This window comes from Emys orbicularis, chromosome 24, assembly GCF_028017835.1.
Source record: "Emys orbicularis isolate rEmyOrb1 chromosome 24, rEmyOrb1.hap1, whole genome shotgun sequence".
Taxonomy (NCBI): domain Eukaryota; kingdom Metazoa; phylum Chordata; order Testudines; family Emydidae; genus Emys; species Emys orbicularis.
This window is the reverse complement of record NC_088706.1, coordinates 13429042-13451263: the sequence shown is the minus strand read 5'-3', so window position 1 is coordinate 13451263 and position 22222 is coordinate 13429042. Positions and strand designations below refer to the sequence as shown.

Sequence of the window (22222 nt, the reverse complement as noted above, 5' to 3'; positions counted from 1 at the left end):
TCCCTGTCAAAGGGGGAAGCAATTCCCCTGACTTCCTCCAGGCACCCGCTGCGCTTCTCATCACTCAGTAAAGCCGCTCGGCCCAGCCCAAACAGCTGGGGCCGGGCCAGACGGACCTGTGCTGCCCCTCACTGCGGGCGGGCGATTAACTAGCAGCGACTCCGGCAGCCTCTTGCTCCATAAGGCTGGCAGCAGGTTCGTGACAGGATGTCAGGGCGATGGAGAAAAGGGGCAGTGGAAGCAGACAGGTCGTTTTATTAGAAAATAAAGTGTTTATTAAAAGGGTGATGACCCCCCCCAGCTTCCCCTCCTCCCCCCACCCCCGTACAGCAGCTGGGAGAGTGGAAGGCTCTGTTCCATCGCCAGGGGGCGACCCGGGGACAGCACGGAGCCCCCAGCTCGGCTGGTGCGGGGCAGGGGAGGAGTTAGGCAAACAGGGAGCAGGGCTGTTCTCTGTCCAGTGCAACTCAGCCGCTCGTCCCGTCCAGGGGCCAGACCCCCAGCCCAGCATGAGCCCAGCACCATCGCTCCTCTCACGGGCCAGGGGCTGGACCCCCACTCCCCTCCCCCCAGATCTGACTTTGTTCCAGTGTTTAAAAATCCAACAGCAGAGAAACCCCCGGGGGCAGCAAGCGGCTGAACAAGCCAACGGCCGCTGGGGCTTTAAAACCAGCAACGAACAGGGGGACGAGGGCAGCCAGTCAGGAGCCAGCCAGATAAATGCCTAGGAGGAAACATAACCATGAGAGGTGGAGACAGACACCAGGGACTCCCGGAACAGGCCCCCCACCTACCCAGACTCCTCCACTCCCCTGTGCTCAGATCGTATCCCCCTCCCTGGGATCCCTTTCTTATTACGGCTTGTTACCGATCCCACCCCAGATCAGGCCGCATCGTGCCAGGCACTGTAGAGAGACGCGCCCTGGCTCCAAAAAGAGCTTCCAATCTAAACAAAGGATGAGAGGGGAAACTGAGGCACAGCGATGGACAGGAGGGGGAGGAGGTCTCCACGTGCAAGCAAGTGGAAGCGTCGTCTCCCCCCCACCACGGACATGCCCAGCCGCTGCAGTTACCTGTGGCGAATCTCTTCTTCACCAGCGACATCCTGTACCCACTGCCCACCAGCTCCACCTCCACGCCCGACAGGGTGCTGCCCTCGCTGGTGAACTGGGCCGCCACGGGGCTGGGTTTGCTGGGGCCGTAGAGGGGCTCCCAGCTGGCGGAGAGGTGGCCGCAGCCTGGGGACCAAGGCCGAGAGACGGGGCTCAGGATCTCACTGGGGGGTTCAGACCCTGCCCACCCGGGGGGAGAACAAACTCCAGAGCACCGAGCCGGGGGGAGGGGCTGACACACCCTGGGGTTGGGGGGTGGCAAGAGGGTCAGCTGCTAAGAGCCACCAGCCACCCTTGCCCTTAGCTCGCCCAGCAAACCCTGTTCAGAACCAGGAGCTGGCGCCTGGCCAGCAGGAGGCGCCGTACCCCACTACCAGCCTCCCCAGGAGCCGCTATGGCCTGTGGGCGTCAGGGCCAAGGGCCTTGGGTTTGCAGCTCACGCTCAGCCCCCGGCAGCCCCAGCGTTGGAGGGAAGGTGGCTCAGACACCCCCCCCCCGACACAGCTGCCCCCCCCCAACCCGCCAGGGGGTGCCAAGAGCTCTCACCGCCACGATCCGGGGCCCCAGGAACGTCCAGCAGCCTCCACAACAGCCGCTTCTCCTCCAGGTTCCTGCGGGGCGAGAGAGACGGGGGGGGACGTCACCCCGCCGGGCGAGGCCTGGGGGCGCACACAGCGCCAGCCATTACCTGATCTCCCCTCCCCCCCATGGCCCCCAGCTGCCTCCTGTCCCCCCTTCCCCATCCCCCAGGGCCCCCAGCTGCCTCCTGCCCCCCATCCCTCCCCCTCCCCATGGTCCCCAGCCGCCTCCTGCCTCCCATCCCTCCCCCACCCCATGGCCCCCAGCTGCTTCCTGTCCCCCATCCCTCCCCCACCCCATGGCCCCCAGCTGCTTCCTGACCCCCGTCCCTCCCCCCCATGGCCCCCAGCTGCTTCCTGTCCCCCGTCCCTCCCCCCCATGGCCCCCAGCTGCTTCCTGTCCCCCGTCCCTCCCCCCCATGGCCCCCAGCTGCCTCCTGTACCACTTTCCCCACCCCCCAGGGCCCTCGGCCGCCTCCTGCCTCCCACCCTTCCTCCCCCGCCATGGGCCCCAGCCGCCTCCTGTTCCCCCTTCCCATCCCTCTTCCCCACCCGCCAGGGCTCCCAGCCTCCTGCCCCCGCCATCCCCCCTCCGCCCCAGGGCCTCCAAGCTCCTCCTGCCCCTGCCCCGTCCTTCCTCCCCACCAGGACTCCCAGCTGCCTCCTGCCCAGCCCCTCCCCACCAACATGCCCCCCGAGTTTCCCCCAGGCCTGAGCCCCTGCAGCCTCCCCCCCGGCTCTCACCAGCTGGCCGCAGGCTGCAGCCGCACATTGGCGACCGGATCCTCCACAGGCAGCAGCACCTGGACGTTGGTGAGGGGCCTGGGCGCGGGCATGGCACTGGCGTTGTACCCGTACTCCACGCTGACCTGGGTGGTGGCCGCGGTGCAGTCCCAGCGCACGGCCAGCTGCAGGGGGGCCGCGCTTGGGCCCAGCTTGGAGAACTGCCAGGGGAGCAGAGAGCAGCGAGAGGAGCCGGCAATGGGGGGCTGGGAACAGCTTCTGCTCCCCTCAGAGCCCGGGGGGAGCACAGGACCAGGGGCAGCTCTAGGATTTTTGCCGCCCCAAGCAGAAACAATTTTGACTGCCCCCCCCCCCGTTTTTTTCTTACCCCACACCCGGCACCGCCTCAGCTCCGCCCCTTCCCCAAATCCCCAGCTCTGCCTCCTCCCCCCAGGGTCTCAAGCCTAGGAGGGAGGGAGAGAAGCGGCACGCGCGCCGCGGCCACTCGGAGTCTCCCCCTCCCTGGCTCTCAAACCTGGGAGGGAGGAGGAGCAGCGGTGTGCGAATCAGCTGTTTGAGAGCCTGGGAGGGAGGGCGAGTAGCGGCGCGCGAGCGGCAGCAGCAGCGGAGATGAGCTAGGGCGGCCGGGGCACATTTTTAGGGGCGGCATTCTGGCACCGGCCATGCCGCCCCTAAAAATGTGCCGCCCCAAGCACCAGCTTGTTTTGCTGGTGCCTAGAGCCGGCCCTGCACAGGAGTCCTGGCTCCCAGCCTCCCCTCTCCCCCATTCTAACCCAATTGACCCTACTCCCCTCCCAGAGCCACAGAGAGAACCCAGGAGTCCTGACGGCACTGCCTGGTGATAGGGGGATCCCAGGCGGGTGGGACGTCCCCACTGGCGCCTCACCTGGTACTTGAGAAGGGCCACGTTATAGTAGGAGGCGGCCGGGGCCTGCTCCGCCTGCTTCTGCAGGTGCCCGGTCAGCGCCGGCATGTTCAGCCAGAAGTCCTTGGTGCTGGGGTCGCTCTGGGATGGGTCACTGCGGGTGGGAGAGGGGCGGGTCAGACAGGCTGGGACGCAGCCTCAGAGCCCCAGCAGAGCCCCCATGCCGTGCCGAGCTGGCCCCCCCCCCGGTACCTGTATAGCAGCTCGGCGCTGGGCAGGAACTGCTCGATAGGTGCCGTGTTGAGCAGGCGGAAGCTCAGGACGGGCGGGGACGGGCTCCCGCTGAAGACGCGGACGATGCCGGCGGGGAAGGACATGGTGAGCTCGCCCGTGATCTTCACCAGACAGCTGGGGGGGGGGGGGGGAGCCAGGCATTAACTCAGAGCCCCCCCCAGCAACGGGAGGGGAGAGCCCAGCACCTCACGGCCTGTGGGGAGTCCAGCCCCCTCCCCTGCGGGATTGGGGGAATGGCGGGAGGGGATCTCCCAGCTCCCACAATGCCCCAGGGCCTTGGGGTGGCCGGATCTCCCATCTTTCCCCCCACCCCATTCCCACAATTCCCTGGGGCAGGGGGTGGCTGGAACTCCCAGCTCTCCCCACTCCATTCCCACAATTTCCCGGGGCTCGGGGGTGAGGCAGGGGGATGGGAGATCCAGCCACCCCAATGTGGGTGTGACGCTGGCAGACCAGCTCCTAGGCCCCCCCTGAACCCTGACAGATCCTGGGCTGGACCCGGCCGGGCTCGGCCTGTTCGGGGCCAGGAGGGGGATTTGGGTTATAAGCGGCCGGGTCCCCCGTGTTTGCTGTCACTGCAAAGCGCCAGCCAGGAGAGGAAGGAATCAAAAGTCCTAACGAGGAGGAACAGGATCTTTTTCGCTGCTTGGGCTCCGGGGGGCGGAGGAGACGATTGCTAGGCAGACGCAGATCTCCAGGGCTTGGCCTGGGTTAGCCCCCAAGGACACACGCAACTTGTTTATCACAGAAGCTTCTTTACTTTTGGAAGCCAAATTGGAACTGGTTTGTATGTGTCTCCGTTGGCTGCTTTACCCTTGTCAATAGCACGTCGATTTCCTTTTCCTAGTTCATGAATCTTTAGCTAGTCTAGGATCAGATTGGCTACAAGGGATCGGTGCCAGATCGAAGGTGCAACTGACCCGGGGCGAGTGACTGGTGCTTTGGTGTGATTTTTGCCGGGAGGGACCATCTCACCTGGGTGGCGAGACACAGCAGGGCACCCCGGGGACTGGGCTGGGACTCCGTGGTCAGGCAGTTACAGGGTGCGAGACGTTGGTTGGTGAAATCGAAGCACAGGATCCCAGTCAGTGTGGGGCAAGCCCTGCTTCCCAAGGGTCTGCTCTGAGCTTGGCACCACGGGGGAGCTTGGGTTGCAGGGGGGGGGGGGGGGATCCGCCCACCAGCGCCCAGAGGGATTGTGGGAAGGGGCAGGGAGGGAGAGATCCAGTCCCTGTCCCCACTCCCCGGTGCCCCATGAGATCTGGGGGCAGATATCTAGCCCTGGCGCTCCTCCGAGCTGTCTCTTTCCCCCTCCCCATAACCAGGGCACCCCTAGGCTGGGCCCAACAGCGCCTGGGTTCAGGGAGCCTAGGCTGTAAGTGAGGCTGGGCCCCATCCCCCACCTTACCTGTCGGGGTCCTGACCCTTGAAGTAGGCATGGATGTACTCGGTGAAGGCGGTTGCCACGGGAAGCGCATCCTGGGATCCCAGCACCACGGGGCTGGGGCCTCGGGAGAGCCCTGGGGGGTGGGAGGGGAGGTGGGGTCAGGTCCAGAGCCTCTGACCAAACCCAGCCCAAAGCTCCCCTTCCCCTCCCCCGGCTTGGGCCCCCTCCCTTCTATCCACAGGTTCACCCCCTGCCCCCACCCCGATGCTCGGGGCCAGTCCCTTCCCCTCCCACCTGGCACCCGCGCCCCCCGGGGTACGTACCGAGTGCTGGCTGAGAGACCGTGAAGAAGCTGCGCTCGCCCAGGCTGGCCGGAGCCGAGTGGGAAGGGCCAGAATTCCACAGGGGAGAGGGGCACAGGGAGCGGGACTGCAAAACGAAGGGCGATACATCACCTTCCAGGCCAGGGATGGGCTAACCCACCGGCAGGGCAAGGAGGGGACGGGAGACTCCAAGGGCCTGGGAGCCCAAAGCACTTTGCAAATGGGATCGTTAGCCCCATTGTACAGGTGGGGAAACTGAGGCAGGGCCATCCAGCGGGTCAGGACTGAGCTGCAAATAGAACCCAGGAGTCCTGGGTCCCAGTCTCCTGCTACCTTCAAAACCTCGCTTCCCTCCTGGACCCAGGAGCACCAGCTCCACTGCTAATGGTTAGACTCCCCAGGAAAGCATACGGCCCCCGCCAGGCAGGAGAAACCAGCCACCCCAGGGGGTCTGTGCAGAGCCCCCCCCCCCCCCCGTGAGCTAGTGTCTGCTCTGGGGTCTCAGCGACGGCCGGGGATCGGCCACCCCGGAGACCCCTGAGGTCATGGCTGGTTTTCCCTTGAGATGCAGCTGAGCCCCGCGGCGGGGCCGGGAAGAGCCGTTAGTCTGAATCCGCCTCTTGACAAAAGTTGAAAAATTCCTCAGTCCCCGCCAAGGGTCAGCGACGCCAGTTCCCTGCACAGCGCCGCGCTGGGACCCAGGCGATCGGGGTTCAAACCCCAGCTCTGCCAGACTCCCTGGACGACAAGTGACTTACTCGCTCTGTGCCTCAGTTTCCCCATCCCTCCACACACACCCCGGCTCCCTGCCAGCACAGCGCGGCGCCACCCACCGGGTCACTGTGGCTGCAGGCGGCCTGCCCCGTCGACAGCCTCTTCGTCCTGGATCGCCGCGGGGGGGCCACCTTGGGGGCGGTGCTGGGCGGGGCGGGCCCAGGGGGAGGATCTGTGGAAGTACAAGGCAGGGGTGAGAGACGGGGGGGCAAGGTCTGGCAGTGTGTGGGGGGGGAGATGAGGCACACGGGAGGTGGCTGTGGGGTGGGGACACAGAGGCAGGAGTGCGAGACCCAGCAAAGTGCCAGGGCCGGGCACTCAGAGGGGTCAGTCCAGGAGCTCAGGAACCAGAACCAGGTCACATGGGCAAGCGACTCAGCCTGGCACCTAAACAGACACATTTCCTCCTCACTAGGAGCGCCAGGTGGGTAGGATCGGCCAGTGCCTGAGAGACCTGGAGCGAGAACAGTGGGGCTGGCGCTGGTCAGGACTGAGGGGCATCAGCAGAGCTGGGGGGAGCCCAGAGCTGAGATAGCAGAGGCTACGGTTTGGGACTATGGGGCACTGGCAGAGCTGTGCTGTGGGGGCAGAGAGTCCAGGCCTGGGATAGCAGGGGGGCTGCAGGGCTGTATCGAGGGGCACTGGAAGAGCAGTTGTGGGGAGCCCGAGCTGGGATATCGGGGGGGCTGCAGGGTGGGATCGAGGGGCACCGGCAGAGCTGGGGGGAGCCCAGAGCTGGGATATCGGAGGGCTGCAGAGTGGGATCGAGGGGCACCGACAGAGATGGAGGGAGCCCAGAGCTGGGATATCGGGGGGCTGCAGGCTGGGATCGAGGGGCACCGGCAGAGCTGGGGGGAGCCCAGAGCTGGGATATTGGGGGGCTGCAGGGTGGGATCGAGGGGCACCGGCAGAGCTGGGGGGAGCCCAGAGCTGGGATATCGGGGGGCTGCAGGCTGGGATCGAGGGGCACCGGCAGAGATGGAGGGAACCCAGAGCTGGGATAGCAGTGGGATATCAGGGGGCTGCAGGGTGGGATCGAGGGGCACCGGCAGAGCTGTGGGGAGCCCAGGCCTGGGATCGCAGGGGGATATCAGGGGTTGCAGGGTGGGATCGAGCGGCACCGGCAGAGCAGTTGTGGGGAAGGTCACTGCTCCTCGCCGTGCTCCACTCTTGTGCTCTGGGAAGCAGGGAGCCGAGCGGCAGGTCCTTACCCAGCGCCCCACCCCACCCCCAGGGCCGTACTCACCGGGCTCAGCCAGGAGCTCAGGAACCGCCGGCGTGCTGCTGTCTGACAGCCTGGGGCCGGGCCCCTGGGGAGTCCACGGGGAGAGGCCGGAGGGCTCCCTGCAGCTGGGGGGCACCGGAGAGGCCGAGGAGTGGGAGGGGGGGCAGGCCCCATGCTTGCAGGGCTGCAGGGCCTGCTCCGAGCTGGGACTCAGAGGCCTGGCCACCCAGGCCTCAGGGTCCCCGGAGGGGTCGGGCGAAGGGGCCGTGGCGCTGGGGCAGCGGGAGTCGTGCTGAGACCCCGCCCCCGAGTCCTCTCCGAAGGCGGCAAAGCAGGGGGTGTCCTGGGGCCACCCCGTGGGGCTGGCGGGCGGGGGCAGCCAGGCGCTCTGCTCCTCCGAGGCGGCCGTCGTGGGGGGCAGGACGCCCCGCTCCTCCTGGAGCCGCGGGGAGCCCTTGGCGGGCCGTCTGGCGAGGGGGCTCTGGGGCGTCCAGGGCCTGGAGTCCGGCGAGGGGCCCGTGGGGGGGTGCGAGGGGGAGTCCAGCCCCGAGTCTTCCACGTTCTCTGCAGACGAGGAGGAGAAGGGAGACGGGCTGGAGCCCAGGCCGCAGGCTCGGGAGGCTGTGGAGACAGGGCGACGTTCCCGTCACGGAGCCACCGGGGGGAGCCAGCGAGGGCAGGGCCGCTGCCCCCCAAACAGAGGGGCAGGGGCAAGGGGCAGCTTCGCAGAGCTCAGCACAGGGGCTGCGCTGCACAGAAAGGCCAGCGGGGGGAGCCCTAGCTCCAAGCTGAAGCCAGAACGCACAACCCAGGGGTCCTGGTCCTATTCCCAGCTCTGGATCTCTCACATGCTGGGGGACGTCCCCACCGCGCCGTGCCTCAGTTTCCCCTCCTGTGAGGTGGGCACCGGCAGCCCACGCGTACCTGGGAAATCCTCCGCTTCGAAGGCCGACTCCAGCGGGGGCCCGAACAGGGCTGCGGAAGGGACTGCGTCTGGCCGGGGCTTCCCTGCGCAGCTGGGGACGGACCAAAGCAGGGGAGATCAGCGGGGCCCCCAGACACACAGTTACTCCTGGCCCCATCCCGTGCCCCAGGGCGCCTGCCCCAGACATCTGGGGCGCTGGCTGTGGGGAACGCCAGGCTGGAGGGGCCCTGTGGCAAAGGGGGCCCGGGAAGGGCTGAGAGCCCCCCCCCCGCCCTCCACGAGCTGACCACGCTCCGTGGGGTCCCAAAGCTGCCCCAGCAGCCTGGCACGGGTGCTCTGGAGAGCAGGCGCGTCATACAAGGACTCCGACGTCCATCCCTCCCCACCCACGCCAAGGGCACCCCGGTACCTGGGAGTCCACGCGGCAGGGTGGGGGCGCTGCGGCTTCCCGGGCTCCTCACCTGCAGGAAAGGAGATGGATTTGAGCCAGGTCCCAGCCCCCAGCCTACAGGCAGGGCACAGAGCCACCGCACCCCTCCCCCAACCACCCCTCCAGCGACCTGCCACAGCTCTCGTCACACAGCCGGCCCCACCAACTCCCCTTGGGCGGGTGAAAGCTTCTGGGGCTGCCTGCCTGAGTCTGCAGAGAGGCTGAACCAACAGGACGAGGGGGGGTGCTGCCCCGAGGCCTCTTACATGGGCGTTAACTCTGACCCCTACTGATGGTCACCTTGATCTCATTATTAACCATGTCACTGCCGAGCCTTTGGGAAGAACCATCCAGCTACTCTAGCACGCTAGGGCGGGACATGTGGCCACAGGGGAGGGGCTTGCAAATCACCACGTTTCCCTCCATGCCCCCCCCCCCGGCCCACTGTCTCGTCACGGCCTCACCTGTACCCAGGGCCACGTCAGAGCCCACGTCCACCGTGACGGTCGTCGCTACCGGTAAGTGCCCTGGGGATAACCACACGGAGGGTATCATGGGGGTCCCGGGACTGGAACCTGGACAGCTCCCGACTCAGCAAAGTGAGAAATGAGCCCCCCTCTTCAGAAGGGTGGCCGGGGGGAGGGGTCACGGTGCCCGCCAGCACCCCCTGCAGCGGGGCCCGTGCTCTTGCACCCAGACGAGAGAGTCGCTCCACTAGGGGCTGAGCGGTGCCGGGGTCATGGAGAAGGGGTGGCCCCCAGTTATACAGGGGACCCGGAGCTAAGAGGGAGGGGGGAGATCTTGCTGGGGCCCCACAAAATTAAGAAACTGCTCTGGGCAAAGGATAGCTCAGACCTGCCCAAGGGCCGGGGTGCAGAGCCAGCCTCCGGGGGGCGCTGCCAGGGCAGGATCGGCACCCGTCTCCCCAGACAGGTGGCGGGGGGCACAGGCGCCCTGCATGGAGCTCCCCACATCCAGGAGACCCTGCACCCCAGTGAGCGCCCCCTGCTGGGCAGGTCCCTGCCGCATGGCCCATTGTACCCACAACAATCTCCCCCCACCCCACCCGGGTTTGGCACTGTCCACCCCCACGGCGCCCTCTGCTTCAGAGCTGGGGGGAAGCGGGGGGGGGGGGGGACGACACGACAGCTGAGCCGCACTTACTGCAGGCCTGTCTCTTCACTGTGCCCTGCAAGAGAACAAGGGGGGGGGGGGGGTGTCACCAGGGCAGCAGTTAGCAGCCCAGCCCTGCAGCCCCCAGCCCCACAGCCACCCCTCCCCTCCCAGCCCCGGCCCCACAGCCACCCCCTCCACAGCCCCACGGCCACCCCCTCCACTTCCCCCCGGCCCCAGCCTTGACCCCACAGCTACCCCCTTCCACTCCCCCCCTCCCAGCCCCATGGCCACCCCCTCCACTCCCCCCCAGCCCCGACCCCACGGCTTCCCCCTCCACTCCCCCCCAGCCCCGGCCCCAACCCCACGGCCACCCCTCCCCTCCCAGCCCCACGGCCACCCCCTCCACCACTACCCCCTCCCAGCCACCAGCCTGGTCCCCTGCCACTGCACCCCAGAGGCTCCCCACTTCCCCCAGCTCAGCCCCCGGCTCTCACCCCGGTGCTGGGGGGGAGGGGCAGGTTCCCCACCGTCGCCTTGAGCTGCTCCACGGCGGCCTGGCCGCTGCCCGCAGCGTCGCAGGGCTGCAGGGGTTTGATGCGGACGTAGAACTTGCGGGGCTCGTCCTCGTCCTCGTAGTCCGAGTCGCTGGACGAGCAGCCGTGGGTCCCGCCCGAGCCTGAGCCGGGGTCAAGGGAAAAGCCCCCGGCCAGGAGCGGCGCTGGCCCCTGCCTGCCATTCCCCTGGACGCCCACTAGGTGTCGCCTCCACCCCAGCTCACTGGATTGAACCCAGGAGTCCGGCCCAGGCGGCCTGGCGCCGAACCCTTGCCCAGCCTATCTGGTTCCCCGTCCATCAGCCAGGCTGGGCTGGGTCCCCCAGAGGCCCAGGTTCTGTTCCCAGCTCCACCCCCAACCCCCCCGGGGTCCCTGGGCAGGTCCCTGCAGCGCTGGGCTGCAGCTTCCCCCACCTGTGAAGCGGGGTCCGGGTCTCATCAGGCCGCAAGCTGTTCGGGGCAGGGCCCGGCCCAATGGGCCCTGACCCCAGCTGGGGTCCCGAGTGCCAATAAGGACCCCGGTGGCAGTTTGTGCCACGCCACATGCCCCTGGCTCACAGGGCCCGTGCTGGGGACAGTCCTGCCAGGCCGGGGCTCCCTGCCACGAAACCAGGGGAGCCCTCCCCCGATCCGAGCCTACATCCCTCGGGCTCAGCCCAGGCCCTGCTGTGGGTCTGAGTCCAGCCTGGTCCCCCCAGCGCAGGGGGTTTGGAGACCGAGTTCCTGCCCTGCTGCGGCCAAGCAGGGGAGCTGGACGCCTGGCACCTCTGCCCCCCACCCCCAGGACATGGACCCAGCCCGGCAGGAGAGGAACTGGCTGGGCAGGGGACCAGGGGCTGAGCCGATATCTCCCCCGGCCGCCCCGCCCGAGGCTGGGGCAGCACACGGAGCCGCAGACGAGATTACCCCCCCGGCTGGCCCTGACCCCCGGTTCCAGCACAACCCTTACCCCAGCCCTCCCCCCTGGGCCCCATACGGGCATTCGCCCCGCCAGCCGGCCCTGACCCCAACCTTCCCCTGCCCTGCCCGCTGGGCCCCATACGGGCATTCGCCCCACCAGCCGGCCCTGACCCCAGCCCCCCACTCCCTTCCCCCCGGCAGCTCCTCCCACCCCCCAGCTGGGCCCCGCCAGCCCCAAGGATACTGCTCTGGTTGAGGTCAGGCCGTACAGTGAATCCCTCCTCGTCCACATCTGGGCAGGTCTGCGGGGGGAGAATGCAGCAGGGAGGAGGGTCAGAGGCCACACTCCCCACCATGCTCCCTCCATCACCCATTCAATCCCAGGAGCATCTACCGGGCCTGCTAGTGAGGGGGGCAGCAGGGGCTGCGGATCGGGAGTGAGGGGCACTGGCAAAGCTGGGGAGAGCCCAGGGCTGGGACAGCAGGGGCTGCGGATCGGGAGTGAGGGGCACTGGCAAAGCTGGGGAGAGCCCAGGGCTGGGACAGCAGGGGCTGCGGGTCGGGAGTGAGGGGCACCGGCAGAGCTGTTGGGGGGGGGGGGGGGAGAAGAGCCCAGGGCTGGGACAGCAGGGGCTGCGGATCGGGAGTGAGGGGCACTGGCAAAGCTGGGGAGAGCCCAGGGCTGGGACAGCAGGGGCTGCGGATCGGGAGTGAGGGGCACCGGCAAAGCTGGGGAGAGCCCAGGGCTGGGACAGCAGGGGCTGCGGATCGGGAGTGAGGGGCACCGGCAAAGCTGGGGAGAGCCCAGGGCTGGGACAGCAGGGGCTGTGGGTCGGGAACGTGTGATTTCAGCGCTGCAGAACCCCTGGAGCAGGGGTCTCCTCCCTGCCCCCCATTCCCAAACTTGCCCCAGGCGGACGCCGCCCAGCCCCCCACTACCGAGAGCTGCTGGGCCCACGGGAGTCGGGCAGCACCATGGGCAGGTGCCAGCAAAGGAAGGAACCAGGCCGGATCCGCCCCCCACTTCCCCCCAGCTGGCAGCTGGTCACCCAGGGCGGCTACTCACCAAGTCGGTGTCTGGGGACTCCCTGGGGGGAAGAGAGAGAGAAAATCAATCGCCCTGGAACTGCCCGGAGCAGCCCAGCAAGGGCTGGGGGGGGGGGGGGGGGCGGGGAGGATGGATAAGGTGGGTGGGGAGGGGGGGCCTCACACAGCGTCTCGCTCTCGGTCTCTCCGGCTCAGCCCGGGGATGCGGAAGGCTTTGCTGAGGCTTCTCTTGGGCCCTGCAGGGGACAGAGCGGGTGAGCGGCTCCTGGCGCAGATCCAGCCCCTCTTCCCCCGGAGATGGCTCGCTCCCCGAGCCGCCCTAACCCTAACCCTGGCCCTGACCCAGGACGGCCAGTCCCCGGGTGCTCCCAGCTCCTCCCCGCGGGCATCACCTCTGCCACCCGCCCGCCCAGAGCCCTTCCCCAGGGATGAGCCCAACATCCCGGCTCCCTGCCCCCGTGGCCGCCTCCCCCAAGGCGATGCCCCAGCACCCATGGGGCTGCCAGCTGCAGAGACGTACTTGCCTTCCTGCACTGGGGCTGTTCTGCACTCGTCGAAATCCAGCACACCTGCCAACAGACAGCAGGGCAGGGGTCAGCCCGGCAGAGACACGCGCCCCTCCCCTGTGCCCGGGGGAACAAGCCCCGCCCCTCCATGTGCAACAGTGCAAGCCCCGCCCCTCAGCCCCATGCAAGAGCAAGACCCGCCCCTCCATGTGCAACAGTGCAAGCCCCGCCCCTCAGCCCCATGCAAGAGCAAGACCCACCCCTCCATGTGCAACAGTGCAAGCCCCGCCCCATGCAAGAGCAAGCTCCCCCGTGTGCCCCTCACCCGGCCTCTCGCGCCCGGTGCCCTTGCTGTCGGCGAATCTCTGCAGCAGCGTCTCAATGCCGATGTTCTCCACGTTCTGCTTGAATTCCTCGTGCACCTGGGGGGGAGGAGGAATGGGGGAGCTGAGGCTGCTGTGCTCATCTCTGCTGGTGACTGCCCAGCCCCCCCCCCATTCGCTCCCCACCCCCAGCAGCGCCTCCTTGGGGCAGGATGAGATTGTGGGGGGGTTACAGCTGCCCTCTCCTGCACCCCGCCTTCCCACTGCCCCCCTAATGCCCTCCCGCCTCAGTGCACGCACCCGCCCCCCTCCCCACAGCTCACCCCCACCCCAGTGCACGCACACACACCCCTCTCCACAGCTCACCCCCCCCCCCAGTGCACGCCCCCGCCCCCCTCCCCACAGCTCACTCCCACCCCAGTGCACGCACACACACACACCCCCGCGGCGCTCACCTGTCCGATCTGCACGTGTGTGTCCTCCACGGAGTGCGAGTAGGAGCTGATCAGCCCCTTCATGTGGCGCAGGTGGATCTCCTCCAGCTCCTGGAACCGCTGCCGGGGGGGGGAGGGGGGAGAGAGCAGTTAGATGGGGGGGGCTGTGCAGAGACTGGAGCTCCCAGCGATCCCAGGGGCGTCTCTCTCAGGCCCCCCCAGCCCAGCTGGACCCCTGCAGGATGGTGCCCCCCTCCCAGCCCCACACTGACCCGAATGAGACTTGAGCCAGATGCCCTCTGCCCCCACACCCTCCAATGGCTGCCCCTGCCCCCCCACCCACGTGTCCTTGCCCCCACGGCCACCTCCTCACTTACCACTGCCGAGTCCAGCATCCTCTGCTCAAAGTCGGCCCGGGCGATGTTGTACTTCTCCACTGCGCGGCGCAGGGCCTCAGCCGCCTTCTTCGACTTCCGCTCGGCCTGGCGGGGGCAGGACAGAAGGGGGGTGGGAGCTGGGAGCGATGGCCCAGTTGCTCTGCCCTGCCACGGGGAGCGGGCATCGGGGCAATCCCCCCTCGTCAAGGGGGCACTGCCCTGCCACAATCACCCCAGCCCCCCCATGCCAGTCAGACCCCGGGGCGATGGGCCACAGCCCCCTTCTGCCCCCGCCACCAGCAGCCCACCTCCATCCCCGTACCCCCAGTACCTTGTCAAGCTCCTTCTGGTTGGTTCCCTCCCGGCGCAGGCGCTCGGCCTCCAGGCACTTGCTCTGATAATTCTCCTTGGACTTGGGCACCAGCTGGGCGACGCCCTGCAGCAGCTGGATGGCCTCCACGGTCCCCGACACCTCCTCCTTGGACTGGGGGGGCAAGAGAGGGGCCTGGAGACGTGGGGGGGGGCAGGGGAGCTCCCCCCCCAAATGCCCCTGTCCTAGGGACGCCCCCAGTGGGGAGCGGGTAATTGGGCTTTCCGGGCCCTTTCAGCCCTTGGCATCTCAGCCTGCCAGGCGAGGGGCGACGGGCCCAGCGAGAGCCAGGTGCAGGCAGGTGCCCGGGCAGGGCTCCCCGCTCTGTGAGCGCCTGGCACCCAGGCAGCCACGCTGACAGCAGCCCGATGGGCGTAAGGGGCAGGATTGTAGCTGGGGCGGCGGGTACCTTCTTGTGCGCCTTGCCCTGCTCCTCCCCGTAGCGGGCGATCTCCTTGAGCAGGTCCTGCAGCTTCTTCACCAGCTCCAGGTGGCAGAGCGCCAGCTTGTCAGAGGAGACCCGAAACACCTCCCAGAGCGGCGCGAACGTCCTGCCGGGGCGGAGACGCAGGCGCTGAGAGCAGGCCCCCCCCGTCCCCCAACAGAGACCTCGCGCCACCCTGGGATGGGCCACCGGGTCTGGTCCCATCGGCACCCCCCGGTGGCCAGCGCTGAGTGGGGCCAAAGGGGCGCCCCCCTGCCAGGATTGGGGAGCGGATGGGGGCATTGGAAGATACAGGGAAGGGGGCCCCCCCATCTCCACAAGGCCCATGCGGCTGAGGGGGGGGTATTCCAGCAGTAGGAGGTTCACACAGCGACAGGGCTCAGACACGCAGCCCCCCCCACCCCAGCTCACTGCCCCGCTCACCCGAGCTGCGTGCCGTTGGTGGCCATCTTGGCTAGCTTGGCCATGGACTTGCCGTAAGCCTCCTCCACGGTGGCCCTGGAAGCAGAGGGGGGGGGGAGCATGAGGGGAGCGAACGAGCAGTGCCTGGGGGGCGGGGAACAGCAGAGACAGCCCCAGGGCCCTGGCAGGCCCAGCTCCACCCCCGGGGCGGGACGCGCCGCGCGGCTGGGGCCCAGACGCCCCCTCCCCCCGGCCCTACCTCTCGCGGACGAAATCTGCCAGCTCCTTGGTGGAGACCTGCCCATGCTTCATGTTGTGGTAGAGCACATCGAAGCCCTGGTTCTTCTCTCCCTGCAGCAGGCAGCAGAGAGCAGAGGGTGAAGGGGGCAGACCCAGCCCCCAGGCGCTCTCCGGTGGGCTTCAGGGGCAGGGGCACCTGGGGTCCCTGGCTCTGCCTACAGGCCAGGCAGGACCCCACAGGGGGTCCCCCCCCAGTCGCTGCCCATTGCCTTCCCTCCCCCCAATCCACAGCCCCAGCTCCCCCAGTCCGAACTCTGCCCACCCCCCGGCTCAGCGTTTGCCAGGGAGCCCCCGTGGCCACTAGCGCAGAGCAGCGGCCGTGGAGGGCAAGGTGGCAGGATGGCATTTGCCAGCCCTCCCCAGCACTTGCTCCGTGGGGCTGCCCTCCCCAGCTCTAGGATCCCCTGGACTATTTCACCCCTCCCCCCAGATCAGCCGCCCCCTCCCCCCCACCTTCTTGTAAACAAACCAGCCACATGGCTGCCCCACAGCCGCTGTGCAGAAAAGCAGGAGTCCGGGCAATGCCGTGCAGGGAGAGGGGCCGGCAGGCACCTGCTCGGTGCCAAGTTCCAAGAGGCACGTGGTGCCAGCGCCGTGCGGGAAGCTGGGAGGGCTCCCACTCGTGCGCTGGGGTGGGGGTGGTACGGATGCACCTTCCCGCTACCTCAGCTCCTCCTGGAACTTCCCCCGGCCAAGCGGCGGGCACCACAGCCAGGGTTGGGCAGGGAGGGAAGAGGTCTGGGTAGCGGCGCTCCCTGGCTCTGTGCTGGAGCTGGGTATGAAATGCCCATGGGTCGGGGGGGCCCCACATCCTGCAGCAGGGGAGAAGGGGGATGGGTGGGCAATGCCACTGGAATACACCCCATATCCAGACCACCCTATATCCTGGGCCAGTTACCGAGGGGGGCTGTGGGCACCCGACGGATGAGCTCACGAGTGCCCGTGGCCAGCCCGTTCCCGCCCCATGAAGCGGGAGCCACAGCTGCTGGGGAGACAGGCTGGAAGTGCAGGACATGGGGGAAATCTGACCCCACCTCACGCCGGGTAAGAAGTGGGGTGTGCCAGCCGGGGCAGAGGTGGGAGGCAGGAGGGTAAGGCAAGGGAGGCAGGACTCCTGGGTTCTAGGCCCAGCTCTGGCATATACCATCCATCCTGCAGCCTTTCCAAGCTGGGCTGCGGTCGGCATGGCCCAGATCCGGTCCCCAGGTCCTTGGCAGCCCCCTGCCCCGCACCCCTGCCTCTGGAGATTCCAGGTGGGGGTGGGGGAGGGAAAGGGGGTGCTGTTGCTTTAAGAAAGCTGCCTGGCAGACCGTTGGGGTAGCAAGGAGTGAGCAGCGCACGGGGCTGGCACCAGCACCCAGGTCCCGTTGCTACGGGCGATGGGGTTGCCTAGCTACAACTTTGCCCTCTTGCTTATAAACTGGATCTGGTTTGAGGAACGCGAGGGAGGGGGCATCATTTTGGGGGGGAAGAACGGAGACACCCCTCCACACTTCCCGGGCACTGCGCGAGGCCCGGCTGCAGGCAGGCGGCACCAGGCTGGGCGCGCTCGGACCAGGCAGCGGGCTGGTGTCGGCTCACATCCGAGCCAGGCCCGCCCAGCCCAGGCCCGAGAGATGGAAGCGACCCAGACCTGCTCACGGCTCACCCCCAACTGCGCAGGCGGGGGGGATGCCCCCCTCCCATCCCAGTGGGACTGGGCAGCAGCGGGCATGTGCCCTGCAGCCATACCAGGCACGCCAGTCTCTGGACAGGCCAACGCCCCCAGCTAGCCACACCAGAGCAGCCCACGCGGGGGAGGACCAGAACTACAGCATAGCCCATCTCCTGGCTCCCGGATCTGTGCTCTCTCCACATCTACCCCCACCCAGAGTCTAATGGGCTCCTTGCTCCTGTACCTGGGGCAGATCTTCCCCCATCACGGCTCCAGCCGGTTAGAAATCTCCCCAGCGCAGCCAGGCCTAGCCTGTGACTGCCTGCAGGGCAGCAGTGGGGCCTGGATCTCCCCACACAACGTGCATCCATCACCAAGGTATTTCGGCAGCTCCGCAGCCCTCCCAGGGCTGTTTCCCTTCCCAGCAGCAAGCTGCAGAGGTGGAGAGCCCCTAACTTCCCATGGCTGGAGGAAAGAAACCCCCCGACACACACACACACACCCATCCCCACAGCAGAGAGCACAGAGCCTGGAAATCCCCCTTTTTGGCAGAGTGGGCGTGGACGGGGCGAGGGGAAGCCCAGACAGGGTGTTACAACGCACCAGATGGTCAGAGCCACCCAAGCCGGGGAACTCGGGGCCAGCAGACCCGTGGCCATCACGGCCCCCGGCCTCTGGGCTGCACCACAGCCCAATTGTTCGTGGAGCCTCTCCCCGCAGCTCCACACCAGGGACAGCCTACGTGCCCTGGCTCCCAGATCTGTGCTCAGTCCCCTGGGCCACACCCACAGGGACAGTCCCAGTGTGCAGCAGGGACGCTCAGCCCCACATTTCCAACCGGCAGAGGGGCAGCGCGGCCTAGGAGACAGAGTCCGGTGCAAGGGGAGTCAGGACTCCGGGGTTCTCTTCCCAGCATTGCCACCAATCTGCTGCGGGACCTCAGGCAAATTACTGCCTCAGTTTCCCAGCTGTGTAATGGGGATGAGACTCCAGTAGCTTTCCTGGGGAGGGGCTTCAGGATCAGTTATCAGGCTAGCGAAAACTCTGGCCACGTGCCCTGCAGGATTCTGCCAGCCAGAGTCCAGGCCTGGCTCTGCACTCCTCTCTCTTCTGTGCCCAGCCTGGCCAACAACCCAGCACTCCTTCCTCTGAATTCATTTGACCCCTCCAACCCAGCATGCGGCCTTCCCCTGGCCCCATTGGGCGGTGGCTCACCTGCAAAGGGATTTAAATGCAGCACACAAACGCCTCTCCCCAGTCCCTAAAGCAGCTTCCGGCAAGTAACGAGATCCTTGTGTCTTGCCTTGGAGAGTCTAATCAATTAGCGGTGGCAAACTGTCCCTGCAACGCCCCCCGCTGGGCATCTCCCAGGGCTGGCCAGAGCTAGTGTCCAGCAGCCTCCCAAGCCAGCCCCACCCCAGCCACTGTCCAGGCCAGGCGCATACCCCAACGCAGACCCACCCACTGCAGTCAGGGCCCAGCTCTGCTTCGGGACCCAGGAGGCAGCAAGCGCCAGCTGGAGCCAGAGAAGGAACGTAGCCCCCCATCCTCCACGTAGATCCGATTCCGGAGCAGGGCCTCAGCGCTCCGCCGCGGGAAGGGCCCTGTCTGGTGGGAACAGATCCAGCCCCATGCCAGCGCCAGGGGCCGCAAACCTGGCGGACCAGAGCCATGGAGGGGGAGCAATGCATGCTGGGATATGTCGTCCTGCTAGGCTCTCCCTCCATCTGGGCTGCCCCCAGCTTCCCCAGCAATTGCTCCCCGCTCAGCTTTGGGGTTTATGGACAGGACCCATCTCGCCAAGGATGCATATGAACAACCCGGCTCCATTTGAACCGCACAGCTCAGAGTGTCCCCCCCCACACCTCCAAAGGAGACACTTACCCAGAAATGCTCCCCAAAACAGGACATCTTGGAGCTGGGCGGGACGACGCTCCCTCCCGGATCCCACAGCTCAGCTCTCCGGTCTCTGGAGCAAACACAGAGATCAGGTGGTGCCAGGCAGGCTTCTTCCCGTCACGCCCCACAGGGAGCACGTCGGGACGGAGAGATCTCTGCTCGCGGGGGGGAGGGGGGAAGCTGCTTAACGAGACGACAAGGGGACAGGCCCACGGGGACACCGAGGAATGGGTGTGATACACAATCCTCCAAGGGTGGGAACATGCTCGAGCGGTTAAAGCAAGGCAAGCGGGGCGTCAGGACTCCTGGGTTCTATTCCCAACTCCAGGAGGAAATGGGATCTAGTGGTTAGAGCTGGAGGGAACTGGGACTCCAGACTCGAGTTCTATTCCCAGCTCTACCAGGCTTGTAATGATTAACTGTTCCAGTGCCTCAGTTTCCCCCCCCCCCCCCCAGGGCAAAGAGCCTCTCACAAGGGCAGCTTGCAGACAAGGCCTCGGGAGACCTGGGTTCCATCTCGGATTCTGCCACCGACTCCCTGCATGAGTCGGTGCAGCCCTGTGCCTCAGTTTCCCCAGTCGAAGCAGGACTGGCCAGCCTCCCCGAAGGCTAGCGGGGATCAGCCGCACCCACATGATGCTCGGGGGCAGAGCTAGGGTCAAACGGGGGCGAAGCGCTTTGGAACGGGGTGCACATTTCTTTTCAAAACTAATCAGCTCCCAGACCCCGCGCTGCCGTAGCCATGGAAACAGGCCGTTCTTTGTATCCCACACTCGCTGGAGCCCAGAGAGCGGCTGTGCCTGCGCGTGCCGCCCTGTCCTCGCACACCTCAACAGGGCCGGCCCTGCCACCCAGACACCCGCTCTGGTCCTGGCGCAGCCGCTGCCCTGGGGCACCGGGTGGTGAATGCAGGGTGGCTCTCTCCAAACCCGAGGAGGTTTTGGACCCCGGCCGCGAGTCCCCGCACGCAGGGAGCCTCCCTCGGGGCTGGCACAAGCCAACAAGGAGGGCTGATCAGCACCAGGCAGCGAGCAGGTGCTAAACGCTATGGCGAGGACCCAGGGGCTGGACGCTTGAAGAACGCGGCCAGGACTGACACCGGATACGCGGCTGAATAATGAATGAGGCTCCGCTGTGCTCCCGCAGCACCTCCGCCCGCCGTGTCACAGCGCTTCACAGGCAGCCGCTCACCAAACCGCCTCACGCCTGGGGCACCTTCCCCATGGGGAAACTGAGGCACGGGGCGGGGCGTTGCAGAGCGAGTCAGAAAAGGGAACCGAACCCAGGAGTCCTGACTCCCAATCCTCCCTCCCCCATCCTAGCCACTAAATCCCTCTCCCTTCTCAGCGCTGGGGAGAGAACCCAGGAGTCCTGGCTCCCAGCCGCGCCCGCCGGATTGCTGGAGCCCCCGGCTCAGAGGGGATCCCTGGGCCATATAACAAGGCGACTCACAGGCACGACTTTGCAGAGACCCACACAGCCCACCAGATCCCTAGTCCTCTAGCCCAGGGGTGGGCGCGCACCTGGCTGGCCTGTAACCGCCCCCATAGCACCTGCTCCCGTGAGGTCTCTAGTTCCCCGCGGTCCGTGGGGGCAGCCCCATCCCCTGGACTCGGTCACAGCCCCCACAGCTCTCCTCCCAGCCTCCCCCTCCCCCTCCGCGCAGGAGAGAAAAACAGGAAACTAGAAAATCTTTGCGTGCTCAGTTTTTTCCTTCTCTCTTTCGGGCCTTGGGTTGGGCGGGGGGCAAGCTGCTTGGTTCTTGCCCCGGTGCTGAGCTCTGGTCCCATCTGCAGCAGGGCCAGCCCCCTGGGCCCCCCAGGGCCACCAAACTCACCCAGCGCTCACAGGCGCACAGTCCCAGCTGGTTCATCCTCGGCTCTGTCCTCCTGGGGGACCCAGCGCTGCTGAGAGAGAGAAACCAGAAGTTAGCACAGCACCACTTCCGCTGCAGGGGCCCGGGGGGCCCACAGGCCAGTTAAGCAGAACCAACACCTGTGAGTGCCTGCTGCCCCCACCCACGTCCCCGGCCCAGCCTGGCGCCCCAGCTCCTCTTCTCGTCTGGCTGGCGCATGCGTGACACGAAAGGGCAGGTCTCAACCCGGGGCATTTCCTAGCCAGCCCCTTCCCCCCCCCAAGCCATGTCTGCCCCTCCCACACATGTGGGGCTGCTCTGCACACTTACCACCTCCCATCCCCGGGGCTCAGGGCACTTTCTAAAGGAGGAGACCGGGTAGGGGAAACTGAGGCACAGAGAGGGAAAGCGACTTGCCTGAGGTCACACAGCAGAGCCGAGAATAGAACTCAGAGCTCCAGAGTCCCCGGCCAATGCTCTACCCACCATGCCCCACTGCCTCCGGCCTAGTCACACTCACCCCCACCACCACCGTCCGCTCTACCGGAGACACCCAGTGAGATGGGGCTTGCCGTCCCTGCTAGCCCTGCCTCTCCACAGCAGCCTCACGTGCGCAGACGTGGGGCCGGGCACAGGAGCAGGGAGGGGGGCCCAGACAGGAGCCGAGCCCAGCGTGGAAATCGATCAAACCCGCTGCCCTGCCCGGCCTGTGGGCTCGGGAATCAACAGGGGGCACCTGCCTGGCAGGGGGAGGAAGCCGGAGGCCCCTCCGCCAATGCTGGGAAGCAATCGAGGCAGTGCTGGGACGCCAGCCAGGCACACCCTTACGCCAAATGGGGACGGGCTTTGCAGCCAGACTATCCTAGACGGGCCAGAGATTCCCCAATGCACCCATGGCAGCGCGGGGATGGCACCCAAGAGCTGGGCAGCCTGGCATCCCCTGTACAGCCCCTTGCCAGGCAGAGGGGATGACTCCACCAGCCCTCTTCTCTGACGGGCTTCGGCGTCCCAAGGGCGTCAAGGATCCGCTGCAACTGTTGGGGGGGGGGGTCCCAAAGGGTTCATATTTCTATAGTCCCTCCTCTTTCCCCCCGCACCTCAGCCAACGTGATCCCTGCTCATCGGTGAAATGCAGCCACCTCTGCGACGGAGGCTGTTTAACCGCGCACAGCAACACGGCACACACCAACGAGCAGGGAACCCCCACGGCAGGCTGGGATGGACACAGCCCCCGGCTGCAGAAGGGACGGAAGCTCCCCAGGGCAACCTCTCATCAGGTCAATGCAGGCTGCACCCTGGAGCTCTGCGTCTGAGCCATAAGACCCCCAGATCAGGTCTCACAATGCCCCCATCCCTCCGCCTTGCCAGGCAAACTGGGATCTTC

General features: G+C 67.0%; 1 protein-coding gene across 1 annotated transcript; it reads right to left on the bottom strand.

The window, feature by feature from the left end:
- Positions 1–701: 701 nt before the first annotated feature.
- Positions 702–18995, bottom strand: FCHO1 (FCH and mu domain containing endocytic adaptor 1). Its single transcript, XM_065422124.1, has 27 exons — positions 18969–18995; positions 15390–15481; positions 15152–15226; positions 14693–14834; positions 14245–14397; positions 13914–14018; positions 13558–13656; positions 13105–13201; positions 12798–12842; positions 12437–12509; positions 12293–12314; positions 11471–11528; positions 10268–10449; positions 9822–9846; positions 9122–9184; positions 8637–8688; positions 8227–8318; positions 7324–7923; positions 6137–6249; positions 5304–5409; positions 5002–5113; positions 3552–3707; positions 3321–3453; positions 2435–2634; positions 1659–1723; positions 1074–1238; positions 702–724 (listed from the first exon to the last, which is right to left on the bottom strand). Exons 1-27 carry the CDS (start codon positions 18993–18995, stop codon positions 702–704), a joined length of 3075 nt encoding a protein of 1024 aa, XP_065278196.1.
- Positions 18996–22222: the final 3227 nt, after the last annotated feature.